Genomic DNA, 19,129 nt, shown 5'->3' with positions numbered 1-19,129 from the left:
CATACCAGCCATGACAACTACTGTATGGGTTATAATATATATATAGTGTACGTATGTATGTACATACATACATACTTCAACCCAACACTCAGCTCATTCTCTATGATCAACACCTCAAGCCTTCTACTAGGTGGATAGCATCAATGTCTTTCCGTGCTTCATCTTGACAATAATTGAGTTATTAATCTATCTAATATTGATTAACCCTTGATTCGATCTATTGATAAGCTATGCATCCCTCTCGAGGAGGACAATGCGCCAACGGTTATCGCCATGACTAAGCAGGGTGTGCCCTAAATAGGTCAATAAACTAAAATTCAAGTAATCTATCCTTGTACGCACCTTTCATCCCTTACGCCATGTCTATTTTACTAGTACAAGCATTTCTGCCAACAGGGTTAGGCAACCTCTGACGTAATTCCAGAAGGGCTATTGCTTGAGATTGCCAATATGACATATCTTGTCGATTATTCGAAGATGCACTAGAAACCAAGAATTCTTACTCCATACCTCGAAACAGTTCTGACACCTCTGTGAATATACCCACATCAATATGGCTGCATACTGTTGTGCTATTCGACACACCCTCCCATGCGATTACACAAAGTTAACAGCAAATAGTGTCTTCGCATCTTTATATAAACTGCCCCTACCCTACTCAATGTGGTAATATGACCTAGTTCTCCGCAAGCATTACGGACTATTGCATCATCTATCACCTAACAAGAATAATTGTCGGCTATATGAAAACAAAACATGGCCTTGATCGCATATAGTTGACTGGAAAAGTAGCACCAACGGCCCTGTAGTTGCCTGCCTCTTCATAGCAGCCTCTAATGCTTCCAACCACTTTATAACCTAGTAGCGCATGAGCCGGCGAGAGCCAGAAATGGACGCTGATATGTTTGTGCTACACACCTGCCTCGTTCTATGAGTTTTAGTATTATGTACTTCTCTTGCTCTAATGATTCTTCCCAAAAGCTGTCCAACTAATCCCATGTCGAATACAAACCACGCCTAGGAATATCAAAGAAGTTAGTCTATGGGGGACATCCCTGGTGCTATGGAACAGCACTGATGGGTTGTAAGGGACTGGAAGCGTCACACCATAAAATCTGCACCTATAGCATTAGTATCATTCACCGTAAAGCTTGATAGGCTGCAGGAAAGGATCCCCACACAATCAATACTAACAGACTACATCGTTTAGGCCAATATGCGGTGTTCCTGCAGCTCGCTACGTCAACTTACGAAGATGTAGGCATATTTCCAGAATATTCCAGGAGTATGAAGAAGGAGATGCAATTTCCTCAGTGTTTAGAAAACAACCAACCTTTAGTTGGAAGGATACTTATCATGAAAAACTATATACCAATTTAGTATGCAACAGTTGTGTGTGTGGGCCAACCCGGCTATATGGAGGGTTTCTTTTGTTCAAGTTCTCTCAAATGGGAGAGAGGTAGGTTTGATCTAGCATACCGAAGATGACTCTTTTAATGAGACTGTAATTAAGCTTAGTGACAAGCTTTATGAGCTTTCGAGTCAATTAATATATGGCTGCTTATAATTCTAAGATATTGCGTTCCCCAACCGAGACTATCGGAGCTTTGCCTGTCCGGTACTGCCACTTACTATGGGTTGAACGGTTTTCCACCTTTGTTCGAGTTCTCAGATAATCTGTTTTAACCGTCACTCAAAGATACTAGGTGTAGATCCATCCTAGGGCATCTACTGACGTATTCCATCCAAACACCGTCACGTGTCAGCGCTTAGTTGAATGGCTTCAGCCGAGTGCATCCAGTATCGTCGCACGCGCAGCGTATCTTAGTGTAGAAGCATTGTCTTGTACATACCGCCTGGAACCGAACACACTATTTTTGCTTGTTGGGTCAAACTCACTGTATTTACATCGAAAAGACTTACCTTGGAAGCATAGCGTATCCCATTCTCCAATATAACTATATTTTATCACCAATATGACTACTACCATTATGATTATCATTGGGAGTCTCTCTACTTGAAGAGCACATATATGGGTGCAGTGGTTGAATGTTCAGCTGCGTCCGATGGCAGGATTCAGATCATCTCTCCTAATCCACAAGGTAGTCAACCCCTCCCCCCACCCCAAGGCTATTGCCGAACCCGTTCGTATGAGTCGGATTTAGCGCAATAATCGGAATACCTTAGTGGATTTGGACAGTGACCCGCGTAGGCCCCTCTTAGTCCTATATGTTAGTGAACCCGTGATTGCCAACCAGTTGTTCAGTGTCATGTGTGTATGCACAAATCAGAATCCTTGCTCCTAAAGTCACCACTAATCATTATGAACTATATCCACAATAATTCATCATTAGGGGCTACCAGACTGAGATTAACCACGGAAAACGAGGGAATAGTCCAGAGTAGAGATGAGACCAAGAACATAGGCAGACAGCCAACCTGCTACTACTAGTAGTACAGCTATTCTGCAGTAGGGCCAAATTATCTGCAGAGCCCAGTCTGCTCCGCAGTCCAACCACATCATATGCATTTGTAATTGAATGCTGGCCACTAAAGTGGATACTAAGGACAGGAAGGGGACCTGGTAAGATGGTGAGGGGAAAGAGGGGTAGATTATGATGAAGTTTGAAAAGGAATCTAGAATGGTGGGACATGTTTACTCCTAGGTCCCAAGTAGCGAGACAAGCGCCTCGAAAATACAACTATAAGAGAAGAGAAGGAACAGGGGAAGAGAAAAGTGAGAAGAAGAAAAAATAAAAAAAAAATAAAAGAAGAACAATAAGCGGAGCTGACGGCGAAATAGTCTGTTACAGTACCTGGATAAGGGCATGAGCTCAGCATTGATCGCTTTTTCTTGTGCGTAGGATTGCCAACTTGCCTAGAATAGAATGAATGTTATTAATACTTAGAACCTCATAGGTCCAATGAGAATACCTCCATGGCACCAATATCTCATGATCCCTATTGATCTGCAAAGTGATCGAGGTAGGCGCAGAAGATGGCTGCTTTGGTGGGGTTGCCTCTTATATGCATGTATGTGTATATGTGCATCTTATAGCATGGGTCGAGTCTCTCAACACTCAGGACATTTTATTTTTTAAAGAATCATATTATTGAAGCTATATTCTTTGTTTGGTGACGCATACTGGCCTCTCTCTCTCTCACTCTACGTCCCCTTCTCTTGTTGATTACTTACTCTTCATGAAGATGTTGGTGTGTTCTGGAGTGGGGGTGGGAAAGATTCCATGACGTAGGAGATACATTAGTAGAAATTATAGTAAATTAAGAGATGTGAAACGCCTAAGGAGACCACTTAAGAGACGATCAACCAGGCGAGGAATAGGAAGATTTTGATTCTTCTGTTTTTGATTTGCAGATCATACGTGTTTATGGGCACGCTAGATTGCTAGACCATAGTAGTTCTGCCTGCTTTCCGGGGTTGTGTTGTTGTGTTGTTCATACCTCTGTAAGAGTATTTACCCCTTCATCCAAGCCAGAGGCACCAGATGGCGTTAGAAAGTTTTCTTTTACAATTTTTCCTAAATATATTCTCCGATCATCGATGCATTTTCTTTACCCCGCTGCTACCGGTGACTTACTTCTAAAGGAAAGCTATGATCAGGTTAGTTTCGGACCAGTCAACAAGCAGTTATCAAATAAAACAAAGGTCGAGTATATACATACTAAGTACAGTGATAAAAGGATGTTGTATTCTACATACAACATCCATAGGTACAGTACGTACAGTGTCGAAGAAGATGTAACGGTACGGTATATACATTGTCTTTACCATAAAGACACACGTGGAATGGAGTCTCCACTTTGCCCATACAGCAGCACTTTTTCCCGACATCGGGCAACTGCGGATCTAATCTAAACGTTCATCATCCCACTTGCAGTAAACGCCGAAAATCTTGCTCAAACTGACCTGCGGGGCCCTGCGTCTACTCCGAGTACTTTCTTAGTGGCCTGAGTCTCGAACCGTCAAATATTATCTATTGCCTCGCTGGACGTCATTCGCCACATTCTACAGCTCCACGGTTCGCGCGCTGACAAGGGCGCCTTTTTAATACTTTTGTGGCATTCGACAGCCGGTCAGTCTTCACGACTTTCTCTCCTTCGCGGACCACAAACGCAAGTACACGGCCGTGTCCGCGTTCTTTCAGGGCTCCAACCTATACGGCCAGCCTTCCATTGGGGCTTTCATTCGCGACCGCGTGTTTGCCCTTCGCAGCCAAAATGAGCAGAAGAACTTAAGGGCTGAGGAGCTCTGTAGCTCTGTATTCATTGACCGACTAGTATGCGTTTAATACTATCGCTACGCTTATCTTTAACTTAGCTCTCTACACGTATCTATAACAATAAAGCGTCCGTGCGAAGAGCGCGAGCTTCCGCAGGAGCTGGAGAGCCCAGGGGCAGCGCCCGCTCCGTCAACGCTTTCCGTGGCTAATTTCAATCATTAAGCTCGCTGCGCGTTTCTACAACATCGGCATGAGTTGATCCGACGCAGAACGCCACCTGAAGAAGTGGGCATTTGGCTGGATGCTGCGCGCGATAGTAGATTTGACACTGCACTCCTGGCATGAGTGCGAGGAAATACACTGTCTCTGGCCCGGGCGTATCAATGGTGAGCAATCCTCACCCGAAGATATGGTTAAAAAGCTTCAAATAATAGTGGCCGCGGAGAAAATCCGCCGCTCGGTGGTTGATTACGTTAACTGTTGTTATATAACTAGTTAGTTATATTAAGATTAGAAACCTGACGAAACACAGGGGTACCAGCCAAGCTATATTGATAGTTATAGTTCCGATGTGTTTCGCCGGGCAGTCGCCCACCTATTCTGTGCCAGACCGGGACTGATGTCTTTATTTACCGGAGAGCAGGCAGAAAAATGTATTAATAAAAGGCATGGATATGGCGGGCCGACGTAAACGGCTGATCGGTGGCGGCGGAAAGTGATTATATTGTAGACTATACGGTGATTTAAATGGGCCGCTCTTGGGATATGCTAACAGGAAATCTAATCTACCTACCGGGAGACTAAGGTGCGAAGACTTAACCACGTAAAAGCCTATCTATTATAGCTAGCTTAATAGGCTACCTAGGAATTATTAATATACAGTCAGCGTCGCATGCCACAGATCGAATAGCGATTCGGCCTGAGGATCGTACAATGTACCCTAGCCCATATACACGGGCAATCTGCCCCCGAATGGCCAGGATCTCAACGGGGTTTCTTGGTCCTTTAGGCGTAGAGCCTTCAGCTATAAATTAGCAAATAGTTAGTAGCAGTAGGAGGTCAAGGATCAGTCTTCTGTCTGAATAGTATCTACTGCCTGCCTTTGATCCTTTTATCTTTAGCCTATGTATCCTTACCTAGTTGACAGGTCCTCTACCTTGAATAGGAGATACCTTTGACAATATATTTACTTAATATTGCTAAGGTTGAAGATAAAGCTATTCTTTGCTTACTGAGCCCTTGGCTATGCTAGTCTTAAGTATTAGCTAGACCACACCTTACCAGTAATATTCATATTAAAATAATATATAATAATAGAAATAGCAATAGCTGTAATAACCAGTTCACTAAAATAAAGAAAGCAAATGAAATCCGAGATTAGTAAAAATAAATATATAGCCGGATTTTTATTCTTTTCTCGGATTTCAACCTATCTACCTTAATTGTTTAACCTAGAATATCCTTTCAGTAACCGTTCATTACGCCGAACCCGGTTGTCCCATCTTAATATTTACGTCTACTCATGAATAGCCTATGCAGCTATTGCAAACCAGATTGAAGTGTCTTACAGAGCTTAACCCACCATCCTAGCCACGTGGCTCGGAGTTTGTCACTCTGCATTTTCTCAACAGCCATCTCGGAGTCAGTCAACAGCGGCCTCTCGGGCCTCAACCTTTCCCATTTAGGCAATAAAGCCAGAGGGGCGCTCATTGCTAAAAGAGCAGTAGCCACCGCGAATGTGCCCTTAACACCATCTATATATGCTGTCAAGATACTGGACAGTTGCGCTGGAGAAAAGATTGTTCGAATATTTGAGGCTCCTGCGCTCATTACCGCAGATGGCGGCAAACCAGGCACAGTCTGCTGAATGCGACGGGTGAGCACATTCCCGAACACTGACTGTGCCGCAGAGACAGAGAATGAGCCGCCGATAAGCTGGAAGAACAATGCCATCGCTGAGACGGTGCTCATGTCCTCCATTTCCACACAAGCGGTGTTGGCCATGATTGGAATTTGGGATATAAATCTAGTAGATGAGCCGGCGAGAATCTAGAAACCCACCCATTTTCCGGTTGTTGTGACTTGGTCCAAAGTATATATCAATCCTCCACCCACAGCACTTAGGGCCGCACTAACCACCATGAATGGTACAAATTGTTGCGTTGTAGTGAGGAGTGCGCCGGCAATCGTTGAGAATATGCCACCAATAGGAAAGGGAAGATTGTAGACGCCGGAGGTAATTGGTGATGTTCCTCTGATAGACTGAAAATAGATAGGTAGATAGTAGATGAGAATGAAGAATCCACCTGGATTGAAGAACACAGCTCCTGAATTAACAAGGATTCTCCGTTCTTTCAACAATCTAGGCGCGATCGAGGCACGTTCTCCAAACTACCATTCATTGATACCGAAATCGATAAACAGGAGGACAAACCCAATCAAGGTGCCAATAACGGTGCTGCCGGACCACGCTTTTTGCAGTCCACCCCATTGTAATGCCAGTAGATAACAGACAACTCCACCCATGATTAGCGCGCACCCACTAGGATCCAGCTGCAGGATCCTTTCCCTCAGTGGTGCATCTACGGGGTTCGCAGCTTTGGGTGTCCGGACGAAGACCACAATGATGAAGGCAGCTACGCCACCGATCGGAATATTGACGTAGAAGTACTAGCGCCAGCTGATTCTCTCCGTGAAGGCACCTCCTGGAAGCGGACCAATAAATGAAGCAAGAGTATATGTTGCGTCCATGACGTCCATAAAAGCTGGCTGGCGTTCGTGTTTTACAGAGTAGCCAATAATCACAAATGTACCCGTGCAAAGACCCGCAGCACCAATGCCTGCAATCGCACGTCCGGTGATCAGAGTAGCACTACTCGGTACAACCGCGCAGAGGAGGCTTCCCAGTTCGAAAATAAGGAGCGACAATAGATAGGACCACTCCAAGTGGAAATACTTGAATACCTTTCCCCAGTTGGTTTGAAAGGCGGCAAACGTGAGGAAGGCAGACGAGACATACCATCCAATATCTCCAAGGCTGTGGAAATCATCTGTGATACGCGGGATTGCGGTGGCTAAGATTGTCGAATCGAGATTGGCAGTGAACATCCCCATGAAGAGAGCCAGCATCGTGAAAGCTAAGCGACTCGAGCCTTGCAAGTCTGGAGATCCGTTTATTATTATTAATCTCTGTCGAGGACTTTAGTTGTAGAGTCCGGTAAATGGGTAAAAAAAAAATAGATTCAGGTCGTAAGCTGTACCAAGTAGGGTTCCTTTAGAGTATGAGCATTCCTATGGTACATTCAGAAGCTTTTAAATCAAACTATTCTAGCCTAGCAAACTTCTATATGATTTAACAATAATCGGAATCAATGATCAATGAGGGCTCCGGAGTAAATCCTTTCTAATAAGCTTATTCAACGGCCCGCTGCTTCGGCCCGCTGTGTTGTCCAGTCGGAATCTCACGCGGTCCGTAGTGGTCCCCGCGATACCGGAAGGGGACTGCCTCCGCATTCGTCGGAAATTCATTTGTTGGCTGGCTGATTATTTCTATTTTTACGTTTTTATTGTGGCTAGCTGGAAGAATCGAGAGGGCGTACGCTTTACACGGTATCATGGCCTTTCTATCACAATGTTAGGGATACGAGCAATAACTTGCTATATTCAACACGCCTTATGACTACATTTGGAAGTTGCTACATATCATAGGAGGTTATACCATACTCCCATCGAATGCGAAGCACAGAAGTGTGCCTAGGAAATTGAATCCCCAATGGCACGTACCGTGGTGTGTTTATTGTATTCAGACAGATTCATCAGGCTTGAAGTTGCTTGCAGTGGCTGGCTGGCTGCCTACTGCCTCATCCGTCTAAGTAACAAATGACGACAGAGAGGGTGCGAGATATACTATGAGTGGTCAAAAGACTGTTGGAGTTGCATGTGGGGACATGAATGCAACGCTGAAGTAGTCATCGGTCAGACGCGTTCATATATGGTTCATTGAATGGCTTGCATATTAGGATATCGATATATTTCTTTATTTCAGATATTTTCTAGCACTTGATAATCTTCTAAAATTACTGTCATTTCTGGGACTTACCATCATGAGGATACTCAGCCATCTCCTTGCACTCTCAACCTGCTGCTGGTATGTTGCAGCCGTCGAACCCACTCAATCCGACCATCTGTCGAATCGGTCAACAGTAGCGATTAAGGATATCCAGGGCTGGAAAATTCTTAACGATACAGTTCTTTCCAAACCATATGACCCCGATAGATATCCCCAAGGGATGTATGTTCTCTGTTTGCTATCCCCGAAGGCCATATTCTAACTTGATAACGAAAAGCATCAATTTAGGTCTCGCCGAAAACTGGCTGATTCAAACAAATCTGAGCAACTTCCTCAAAGAGAATGTTAGAGTCCATTCAATTAAAGTCTATTCCATTCCCGTCCTTATTGATCGTCATGGCAGTTCACCATTGATCCTCTCTTCCATTTGACCTATGGTCAGGGACCTGCCGCCTCTCCTCGTCTTCGCAAAGCACTTGCGGACTTCTTTAATGCCAACTTCAGCCCGCGTCAGAAAGTCTCTGAATATGAAATCATCGTTGCATCGGGTGTTACTTCCCTAATTGACTCGATTGCATGGACCACGTGCAACGTTAACGAGGGGATCATCATTCCTCAGCCGCTATATAACGGGTTTCCAACGGATATACATCTACGCAGTCAGGCCAAGCTGATACCAGCATCTTTTCTCTGGGATAACCAGACATATTCTTTGGACAAAGTATTCGATCCGACGGCGAATAGGGAATCCCTGGAGCGGGCGTGGAACACCTCTACGACTAAGATTCGCGGTGTTGTTATCGCGAAGTATGCCTCTACCTTTCCTACATCTTGGAATTGACCGCTAACCCTAACAATCCAGCCCTCACAATCCTCTCGGACGCTGCTATGTTCGTGCATTCCTCTTAAACCCTCAACCAAAGACTGTTATTGCTAACCGTGCTCCAGTCCAAAGAAGCGTTAATCGAAATTGCCCGCTTCTGTGGTCAGAACAACATCCACTTTATCTCGGACGAAATCTACGCGAACTCCGTCTTCGAAGTTCCAAAGAATTCCACTGCTCCGCCCTTCACTTCGGTCCTCTCGCTGGACCTAGATGGCATTATCGACCCTAATCTCGTCCATGTATTGTATGGAATGAGTAAAGATTTCGGGGCAAGCGGGCTTCGACTCGGCGTTCTGCATTCACGCAACGAACAACTGATTCAGGCCGCCTATGGTGTGAAGTGAGTAAACACTTCTCTCCTCTACCCAAAATATAAAGATCACTACTAACAAGTGAGGCATATTAGTCTATTCTCATGGCCTTCCTACCTGGCTCAAGACATGTGGGCCCGTCTTCTCGAAGACACTGGCAAGACGCAGTACTTCCTCAACTTGAACAGGGAGCGCCTCGCAAAAAGCTACAAGATCGTCACTTCGTGGCTCGACCTCCAGGGCATTGAATATTATACTGACGGGTCAGCTTTGCCCCTACCTACCTTTTCGATCACCTCTGCTAATACAGCTGAATAGAAATGCTGGTCTCTTCGTCTGGGCTCGTATCTTCCGTAGTAACATTCCTGACCCGAACACCTTTCTGAAAAATTGTCAAAAGCATGGCGTTAATGTTGGTAATGGGCAGAACTTTTTGGCCGAGAGCGGCCAAACTGGATGGTACCGGATTACGTTTTCATATCCTCCGTCGATGTTAAAGCTTGGGCTGGACCGGTTGAACGAGACTTTGCACGATCCTAGTTTAGGTGGGAACGCTACAAGCAAGTAAAACCTGGGGGAAAGGGTTACATGTATGAACTAGATCTGATTCAATATCTGAAGGGAATGAGCTCCTAAAGCAGATGACAAAGGTACTACTACATTGGGGTATCTACACATCATAACCTTTGCAGAGTCAGTTCGTCATCATCATGTACAATTAAACATCCAGTCTGATTGATCAGAAACTCATTCTTTCTCTCTCCAAAGCAGTTAGAGGCTAGGCTATGGATAGTTTATATTTGCATCATGACCCTCCATCCCCATGCGAACATCGGACCGGAACTGAGGCAAGCAGTCGTACGGCTTGGTGTTCCATTTCCTGATACCATTGTAGCTGGACACGGTCCGTACATGATCTAGTCGATCGGAACCCTCCATGCTGGACTGCTATATTATCCTCTTGGTTTCCCAGCAGTTGTCGCCGATGAATCTCTCGGCTACAGTGCCGAATGGCTTCGATAAAACGGACTAGGTCCCGTCGAACCATCGCATTCCGGAAGTTTTCTTGCTCGTCGGGGTCGAATTCAAGGCAACCAAATTGAAAAACGGGCACGTCATGCGCATAGGAAGCTGTTGGTGCCAATTCCGAAGGTATCTCAGACTGCCCAGTGCTTATGAAAGCGCTGCTATCTGGGGTTGACCCGCCGTGGGCCGCATTCGTAGGCTGATGAATGGTGATGGAAACCACCTCGTACAACCCCACAACCAGATCCATAATGGTAGCGACTAACGACGGACAGCTCTGACGGCACTAGAATTCGTGCGAGCCCAAGATGTCCCGCACCTTGAGTATCGCCTGCCGGTTCAAGAGCATTGCCCGATCTATGGGTGCCCTAGGGTTCTGCAAATGACCTTCCAACGACTCGACGATCTCCATGAGTGCCGCGGCATGGGGATACTGGGACACCACTGACTTGTCGCGATATGTTTTTGGCACATTGGCAGCCACACGATCTGATAGTTGTGAGCGGGCAGAGAACGCAAGAGCGTTTGTCGACATCAGTGAAGGTGTGGCCTCAAGGGATGTGGTCGGTGCGGTCCCCCGACCCGCAGCTTGTGGATCCGACGTGACTGTAGCGTTCACACTCTCAATGTCTGGATTCACATCCGGTTGCGCCGTCGCAAAACAAAAATTATTACTATCTGACCGTGGCGATAATAGCGATAGTTCCTCCAAATCCGATAGTTCCCCTAAATTGTCCAAGTAGCTCCGTGAGAGGTTACCATCGATACTGACAGCAAAGTCGCCTAGCGAAAAAAGGGCGGCTGGGCCATTGAATATGTCGCCCCACGATTCAGGGTAAAGGAGAGAGTTATGCGACGTCGTCCACGGCGGGAGGATTTATTTCCGGCGGAATGTCTCTTATCTTTTGTTTCTTTGGCGCGCGGCCCACCATCGACACCCGATATTCGCAGGTGAGTCCATTCTGCAAACGTCTACAGCCCTCCTTTTCGCCGCTACCTCGTACCTGTAGACGGATTATCGTTATACTTTCCCCCCATTTATGTCAAGGATCCGAGCAGCTCTGTCAGCGACTCCCTTGTCCTCCTTGGCCGCATGCCCTCGGTACATGCCGACCGCAGGCGTAGCGGCTTTAGCGCGGTTGACATGAGTGTAATCAAACAAAGTATGGCACAGCTCGTGGAAAAGAAGCTCACGAGTAACTGTCCCTGTTTTTGCATTGTGGTTTGAGTAATATATACCCCTGGTAGACACCACGTTGTTTTCTCCAGAGGTTGAGATACGAGCGCGTCATGTGATGTCAGCCCTAGCCCGAACCTTAGGGCTGACAATCCTTGGTTGATTCAATATATCATTACTGCTCTCAAGAAGATCCCAATCGTGGATATGTATATAGACATTGATAGGCCTAGATGTTTGGTCTTCGCGAATTCAAGGGCAATAGGGCGTCTCTGATCATTCTCGATAACAACTGTACCTTCGCTCGCAACCCGACAGAACATCAATGGCAGATATAACATTGTACAGTACATACTTGCAAACAAGATATGATTTAAGGAATTGTTTAAAACTAGAGATAGCAATAAAGAATACTAATAGGAAGGGGTATAGACAGTAACCAGTTACCATGAGTTACATTACGACACTGTGGTGCGGAATATATATTTTGCTGTGGAATCAGATGCAATATCAACGCTTAGCGATCCATGAATCCGAGGAAATTAGGATATACCCTTCGACATTGAATTTGGATTTCTATTTCTTGCATTCGGTCCGCTACACGCAATCACCATGGCTTGCTCCAAAAACCCCGTAAAAAGGCACTCACGGAAGTCTCCGAGATTCTCCCGCAAGGAGCATTTAATCGATTTTAGCGCCGGATAATGTCCGTGGTCACTCGGACAACATAGACGAGCGGAGTAATGAGTTTGGACGATCTTTTCCTTGAAAGACACTAAAAAACAGAAGGAAAAGGAAAAATTGATATCCGTCCAGTACATCCTCATTGAAATTTATGGCCTCAGCGGCAACCTGATATAACCAGGATATAACTACCACTCTAATATCTTACTCCACTTTCTTAGATGCCTAAGGCTCCACCTGTAACTGTCTAGCCAATCCCCCTGCTGCCAAAGTCTCCCGCTTGACATGGCCGTTACCACAGCCTTATAAGACCAGCGCAATCTCCGACAGCAAATCCACCGGATACAGAAGTGCTGTAGAAAGGCTCGGTGGTCTTGATATCCCCATCTGGGGTAAGATCTAAACCTAGCTGTTCCGCGAAGGGCCCATTGACCTGGGTTTTGGGTTTGTGCGACTAGACACATTAGTTACTATATTTACTTCGGCTTGGATATGCTACTTATCAGGAAGCCTTCTGTTTTTCGTGCTGTCCTCAAAGACAATGTGTACCTCTGACTTACTTGCCCGCTTGACTAGCCGCAAAATAGGTCGTTTATCGACCTTAATGCCCGCTCCTTCAGCGTTCTCAAACACTTGACCTAGTTCCTCGACACCATGCGTGTAGATGGTCACCGAATCCGTAAATCATCTCACCCTACACGCCACATGCATAGCAGGCGCTATTTTGCCTATATCCCCAATAACCAGGACACCAGCCGATGCACAGCCCCGTTCCTCAAAACCATGACAGAAGAGACAGTGAAAGATGCCCCCGCAAATTAACCACTAAATACCATTCGGACACAGGAAAGGGCTACACATACATCCCCGTCGCCCAATAACCCGCAGACCATCAATATTGGGGAAATTGTCCTAAACACCGGTGACAAGAGCTAACTTGTGACCGGTCTAAAACCGGTTATGGGCATCGAAGGTTATGGAATAACCATCGACAATCTTTTCCACTTGTTTTGCCTCGGTGTCGAATTGAATTGTGTCGTAGCGGGAGAGGATATCGTTCGCGACGCTCACATTCCTCGGCGGACTTGTGATCCCACCTGGTCACGTCGTGCATGCGCTCGGTTAGTGCATTGCGGTACATGCCTGAGTGGTAGAGGACGGGCTCGGTGTAATTGGCGGGAGAGGCCGGTGACTACAGAGAGACTGGCTGGGCCGCCACAGATTACGAGGACGTCAAAGAGGGTCATAGTGTAGGATTGCGGTGGGGAGGCGGTTAGAGATGGGGAGAATGAAAAGAAGTCGTTTGAGGTGGTGTATCTCTATATAGAAGAAAAGACAGCGTAAGCTATCGGCGTCCTTTAAGTAGAGGTAGGTATATCACGAGTTGCAAGGAAACCTTCGATATGAGCCATATTTGCTCCCTTACTCGGGTGGACCGAAGGCTGCGGCCCGTTCGGTCTCTTGCTTGGTTTCCAGCCTCCAGGTATGATTCCACCAGATCGTCATATTCGTAGTATTGCTTGTTCCGTTGCCCTGGTTTGCTTAAGATTTGATCTATAGGACCAAAGGTAGTATTAAATTGAATTGAGAAAAGAAGAAGAAACTTTTACTGCCTAACATGAAACAATATGAACCAGCATTCTATATACAGCGGGTAAATCTCGACTATCCCATGACATTTACCCTCACAACCGGGCCCTTGTAAACCTTCCTAGCGTGCATGAAGTAATACATCAGAGAGACCATAACAACGCCAACGAAGATGACGACAGCCCAGTTCATGGTAGTTGTGTCCACCTCCCTGGTGAGAGGGAAGAAGCTAAAGGTCCACGAGATTGCCAGAACCAGAAGAGAGACGGTGTCGATGAACGGGGTGAGCTTCCCCATACTCCATCGGGCAGGTGGTAAAGGTTGGTTGCGCCAGCGACGGAGGCGGACGCAGGAAATAGAGATGATATATGAGGAGAGAAGAGCTGCAACACCAAGCGACATGATGGCGTTGAAGGCAACAGAGGAGCCGATGTTGATGAGAGCGAGCAGTGAGACAATGACTAGACTTGCGCATAGGGCATTTAGTGGAACCGTGAATGTCGGGTTGACCTGATGTATAGTTAGTACTATCCTGGAACAGGAGGCTCATCAAGTCGAACCTTAGCGAAGAAATCAGAGAATGGAAGCCCTTTGTCTCGTGCAAAAGCGTAGACCTGTCGTGAAGTGGTAGCTACGTTACTGATAGCGGCGCAGAATTGCATGGCCATAATCACAACAGTCATGCCTGTCGCAGCCTTAACAGAACCGGTCGAGTTAAGGAAGACTTGGATGAAGGCAAAGCCAGTCTGAGATGCCATAACCTCGTCGATATCGCCGATACAGAAGGCAAAGGTGATGATCATAACTAAGCCCGTGGAGCCGTTGAGAATCAGGGTCCAGATCATGCCGAGGGGAAGAACCCGAGAAGCGTCACGGATTTCCTCAGCTATTTTCTGTTAGCATCGTTTCATTCGCATACTGGAATAACGGGATCAAATAGGGGCAACACGTACACATATGAACGGCGGAATCAGGGCCTTTAGGAGACATGCGATGTTAGTATGATTCTCGAAGTGGGATTGATGGTGACGAGAACGTACCTATCAAGGCATAGACTGGCCCAACTATCCCGACTAAGCAGGATAGACCATTAGAGCCCCATCCTCCACGATCTTCAATAGAGCTGAATACCTCTGCAGCCGATGGCCTTGGCGATAAAACCCATAGAGGAATGAGGATCCCAAAGAAGCCGAAGCAATGGATTACAAGAATAATACCCTCAATTAAGGGCAACTTCTGTGCTAGAAGGGTATTGAAAAGTAGCGCAACGAATGCCACTGCGATAACCAGCAGTGTAACATGCCATGGCTGGTAGGTGTATGAGTCGGGATAGTTGATCGCAATGATGCCCACCATCATATTGGCCACAGTATAGGAGCATCCTGCGATGCCCGTATGCCATCCGAGGACACAGACCCAGCCAGTAATATAACTCAAGATACACTGGCAGCTTGGGGGAGCAAATTCTGACACCCAGTGATACTGACCGCCGGATGTTGGGGCCCTAGAACAAATCAGCTACTTGAAGAAGACGAGTGGACTCGGATATACCGACATGGACGCCATTTCAGCCATGGACAGGATCACGAAACTAAATCCAAACAAGCCACCGATATAAGTATAGATCATACCCCCTTTGCCGCCATCGGTAAGACCATAGGATGAACCACTACATATCGGTCAGCTAATTATCATGTTTCCACACGAAACGTGGATGGTTGAGGCATCACGGACAAGAGAACTGCTTCCCAGGTGCACATCAGCACCGCTGTAAATCCCAGAACCGATAGAAATCGAAAGTTTCTCTACATCCGATTAGTCAACGAGAGTGCCACAAACCTTGCATAGTCTTCTTTTGTCTGTACTCACGTTCAACTCCTGATCTCTACCCACCCGCCACATATCTTTGCGATCCTGCACTGTTCCACCTCTTGCGGATACGCCATCGTCCTGAGCAGTGGGATACGCCTCCGCCGTAACTGACTCCCCTTTCCACATCGTGAATACACTTTGCACTTTACCGTGGCAGAGGAAAATGTACCAAGTAGAGAGCGTGGATGGTAGAAGGAGGAGAGAAAGAGGCAACCTTGAGGAAATACGCCAGGGTGGGAGTAGATGAAGTGTATGGGGGAATTGTTGCATTAAACCGGAATTTTGAGTCTAGACAAGGGTTGACACGCTAAGATGATGAATACTACGCCAGCTAAATGAGTGGTGGTGCAACGCTATCCAGGATATAAATTGCGCCCCTGCACCTAGTGTCTTGGAGATTTCCACGCCTTCCCCACCCCCTGGTTTACCAAGCCCTGGCCAAGCGTGCTTATGTCTCGGAGATGATTGGTAGCCACGAGGATTGGAGGCTAGAAGCGACCGATGGATGTAACAAAATTTCTTTCCCTCTCCACCTTCCACTAGAAATGGTCTCGTCGTCGAATCCTTTCAAGACCGTGCATAAGCGGATAAATCATCGTGGGACGGGGAAGGGGGAAAAAGGAAGGAATAGGAATCCCTGCATCTTATCGATCTTTGATCGGTCTTAGGATCCCAGGGCGAGTTATGGCATTTAAGTACAGTCAGCACGTTCTCCTTGTCGACATCTCACTTTTCCGATCGGATATGTCTCACTCGTGCAAAGGGAACCAGTCGATATGGGCGAGTACATCCCATATGTAATAACATCCACCGATCGGAGCGGCATGCTCGTCATCGTCGAGACAATGTTCATGTCATGGATGATCATGGTCTGTTTGATCCGTCTGTACATGCGACTGACAATCAATGGCCCTGTTAGGGTGGATGACATCGCAGCATTTGCAGGAGGTGTAAGTCAGTCCTTGCGAATACAGCAGTGGGCAATTGATGCTCACTACGCCTCCTGACACCAGGCCTTTGGGATAGCCCACGTGGGAACAATTATGCATGGAGTCTCGCACGGGTTGGGAAGAACCCAAAGTGAAATATCCGCATCGGATTTGGGGCGCGCTGGACAGGTAATGCAACTCCTCCTTCAAACTAGGTATCGACAAACGTTCATAACATTACCCACCGTACGCTAGGCGCTCTACGCCGCCAATGTTCTCTTTCTGGCAGGCCACGGAGCTGCAAAAGCTTCCGTGGGTTTCCTTTTGCGACGACTAGGTCGGGAGAAAGTATACCTACTTGGCTGCAATATGGTTTTGGTGTCCACGGCACTATGGGTGATCGCCTCGATGGTGGCCACAACGGTCAGCTGTGCCGCCAAATACCAATGGTCTATTATGGACCATTGTCACAACTTGGTACGTTGAACCCTCACTACTCGGGCAGATAAAGTCCGGCTTAACTCGTAGTTATAGAACATCGCTTGGAAGGCAGTCACCGCGTTCGATATAATCATCGAGGCTTTTCTGATTACCCTAAGTGTTGCCCTAGTTTGGAGCATCCAAATGCGTCGCAAAGACAAGGCAACAGTCATATTTGCCTTTGGAACTCGGGCCTCGTACGTCGCGTCCCCCATACCTTCAGCCCTGAATTAACCCAAGTTGTGGACCTGTCGCAGAATAATTGTCCTAGCCATCGTCCGTCAAACCTTTCTGAACGACGAGCTCTTCCGTTCCGACGCGCCGTTGCATCTCTCCGATAGCCTGACCGTGACGATAGTGCTCCTCCATTGTAGCATTATGATAGCGACGATCCCCTGCCTCAAACCATTCATAATCGCGTTCAATACAGGCTGGGGCCAAGGTGTCGCAAACAAAAAGGGGACCTCATACTATAAACAATCAGCTACGAGTGGATCGGAGCACGCCTCACAAGCCCGAGGTCCGAATACCTCAAGAGGCGATCAGGACCTTGATCTAGCTGGGACGCGACTATCCCACGAAAGCCAGAATTCGCGACAGTTGATCATCCATGAGACCCGACAGTGGATTTTGGAGGAGTCGTACGAGATGCATCCAGTAAAATGACTATTCTATTTGTCCCGCAAATCTGTACATCGGGCTTTTAAAATCGCAAAACGAATAATTATTTGTGATGACACACTTTATAGCGTCCTGAGAACATTATGATCTGGATCTGGAGAATTGTCAACTACGTGTAAGGTTCATATATACATACCTCTTGTGGAGGAGTCGCCTCCGTCCTTCGCCACTTTGCCATTTACGATGGTGGACATTGACTAGTAGTACTAGGTCTAGTGGTAGAAAACTTTGAATGGTATATATAGTTCCTTTTTTCCTTTTTTCCTTTTTTTCCCTCTCGGCCTTACGCATTTAGGGCGATATGCTTTTCCTATGTTTTCCTGCCTACGGGAGCTCCAACTGAATCTCACGACCGGGAGTCGGTCCATTGTTCGAAAGCCAATTGGCCCATTGCTACATACGAGATCCAAGAGAGAGAACAACAAAAGTACGGAATGGGACGACGCGTAAGACTAGTGCGTAAAATTCGCCATTGTCAACAATTCATGGATTTAATCCTGGTCAGATCCCTGTCTAGTATGGCTGGATTATGAGACGACTAAGATAGGGTTAGGATAGGGCTAGGAGAGGACTAAGACATGTCGGGCAGGTGGTATCCTCAAAGAGCACTAAAATAATCAACTAAGCAATATAGACCAACGGTCAAAGCACCTTGCCTCATCCCTGCTCGCGGCAACAATTCCCAATGTGGTACGGCGTACTATATGCAATTTTCCGTAGTTATCCGTGGAACAATCCCTATACCTACCATATTAATCTAATTAATTCCATAGTATATACGTTACACGTGGGAGTAGCTGGGTCTTGGCGCTTTTTTGTGATATGTTTTGTTTATTGAGGGACGCCTCAAGCCAAAGTAGGGCTGCCGCAAAGGGCTGGGTTGCTCTAGAGCCCTTTCTAAAGCCGGCCTGTTGTTGTTGGTCTTGTTGTCGCGGCCGAGATAGCGCCCACAATTCATGGTAAAAGTTCCCCAACATTGCCTGGAAGAGAGTGTAGTCGAGACAATGGCCTCCTTTGGAATAGAGACGATAGCAATACGGGCACTGTATGAGTGATTTAGACGGTCTAGTTCCATTCCATGGCTGTGGCATAACCGTTGTAGGGGTCTAGTGGTCCGCTTGATTTGGTGGATTGAAGGTTTGTTTAGTCTCTGGTAAGGTTAGCAAAGTCTTTCTAATTGACA

General features: G+C 46.6%; 5 protein-coding genes across 5 annotated transcripts; 2 read left to right on the top strand and 3 right to left on the bottom strand.

Annotated features, from left to right (window-relative positions):
- Window positions 1–5,719: 5,719 nt before the first annotated feature.
- Window positions 5,720–7,370, bottom strand: BDW43DRAFT_299740 (major facilitator superfamily domain-containing protein; the record flags this gene model as incomplete). The annotated part of the gene is made up of 6 exons (XM_032044773.1): window positions 5,720–5,757; window positions 5,855–6,215; window positions 6,303–6,632; window positions 6,672–6,877; window positions 6,944–7,006; window positions 7,055–7,370. 6 exons carry the CDS (start codon window positions 7,368–7,370, stop codon window positions 5,720–5,722), a joined length of 1,314 nt encoding a protein of 437 aa, XP_031901235.1.
- A 974-nt stretch (window positions 7,371–8,344) lies between these two features.
- Window positions 8,345–10,075, top strand: BDW43DRAFT_318940 (pyridoxal phosphate-dependent transferase; the record flags this gene model as incomplete). Its single annotated transcript, XM_032048791.1, has 6 exons — window positions 8,345–8,532; window positions 8,588–8,654; window positions 8,714–9,031; window positions 9,259–9,536; window positions 9,603–9,770; window positions 9,826–10,075. The coding sequence occupies 6 exons, from the start codon at window positions 8,345–8,347 to the stop codon at window positions 10,073–10,075; spliced, it is 1,269 nt and encodes a 422-aa protein (XP_031901234.1).
- Window positions 10,076–10,279: 204 nt separating this feature from the next.
- Window positions 10,280–11,103, bottom strand: BDW43DRAFT_61147 (uncharacterized protein). The gene has a single exon (XM_032050299.1). The coding sequence runs from the start codon at window positions 10,781–10,783 to the stop codon at window positions 10,313–10,315; it is 471 nt and encodes a 156-aa protein (XP_031901233.1). The 5' UTR covers window positions 10,784–11,103; the 3' UTR covers window positions 10,280–10,312.
- A 2,517-nt stretch (window positions 11,104–13,620) lies between these two features.
- On the bottom strand, window positions 13,621–15,876 carry BDW43DRAFT_274069 (amino acid transporter). The gene is made up of 6 exons (XM_032041695.1): window positions 15,824–15,876; window positions 15,540–15,725; window positions 15,025–15,488; window positions 14,938–14,961; window positions 14,545–14,870; window positions 13,621–14,494 (listed from the first exon to the last, which is right to left on the bottom strand). Exons 2-6 carry the CDS (start codon window positions 15,611–15,613, stop codon window positions 14,060–14,062), a joined length of 1,323 nt encoding a protein of 440 aa, XP_031901232.1. The 5' UTR covers window positions 15,614–15,725; window positions 15,824–15,876; the 3' UTR covers window positions 13,621–14,059.
- Window positions 15,877–16,149: 273 nt separating this feature from the next.
- Window positions 16,150–17,991, top strand: BDW43DRAFT_61092 (uncharacterized protein). The gene is made up of 5 exons (XM_032050298.1): window positions 16,150–16,806; window positions 16,870–16,974; window positions 17,041–17,262; window positions 17,320–17,462; window positions 17,523–17,991. The coding sequence occupies exons 1-5, from the start codon at window positions 16,633–16,635 to the stop codon at window positions 17,929–17,931; spliced, it is 1,053 nt and encodes a 350-aa protein (XP_031901231.1). The 5' UTR covers window positions 16,150–16,632; the 3' UTR covers window positions 17,932–17,991.
- Window positions 17,992–19,129: the final 1,138 nt, after the last annotated feature.

Source organism: Aspergillus alliaceus (genome assembly GCF_009176365.1).
Source record: "Aspergillus alliaceus strain CBS 536.65 unplaced genomic scaffold BDW43scaffold_17, whole genome shotgun sequence".
Classification (NCBI taxonomy): domain Eukaryota; kingdom Fungi; phylum Ascomycota; class Eurotiomycetes; order Eurotiales; family Aspergillaceae; genus Aspergillus; species Aspergillus alliaceus.
The sequence above is the reverse complement of the archived record's forward strand: the minus strand, read 5'-3'. Positions and strand labels throughout refer to the sequence as shown.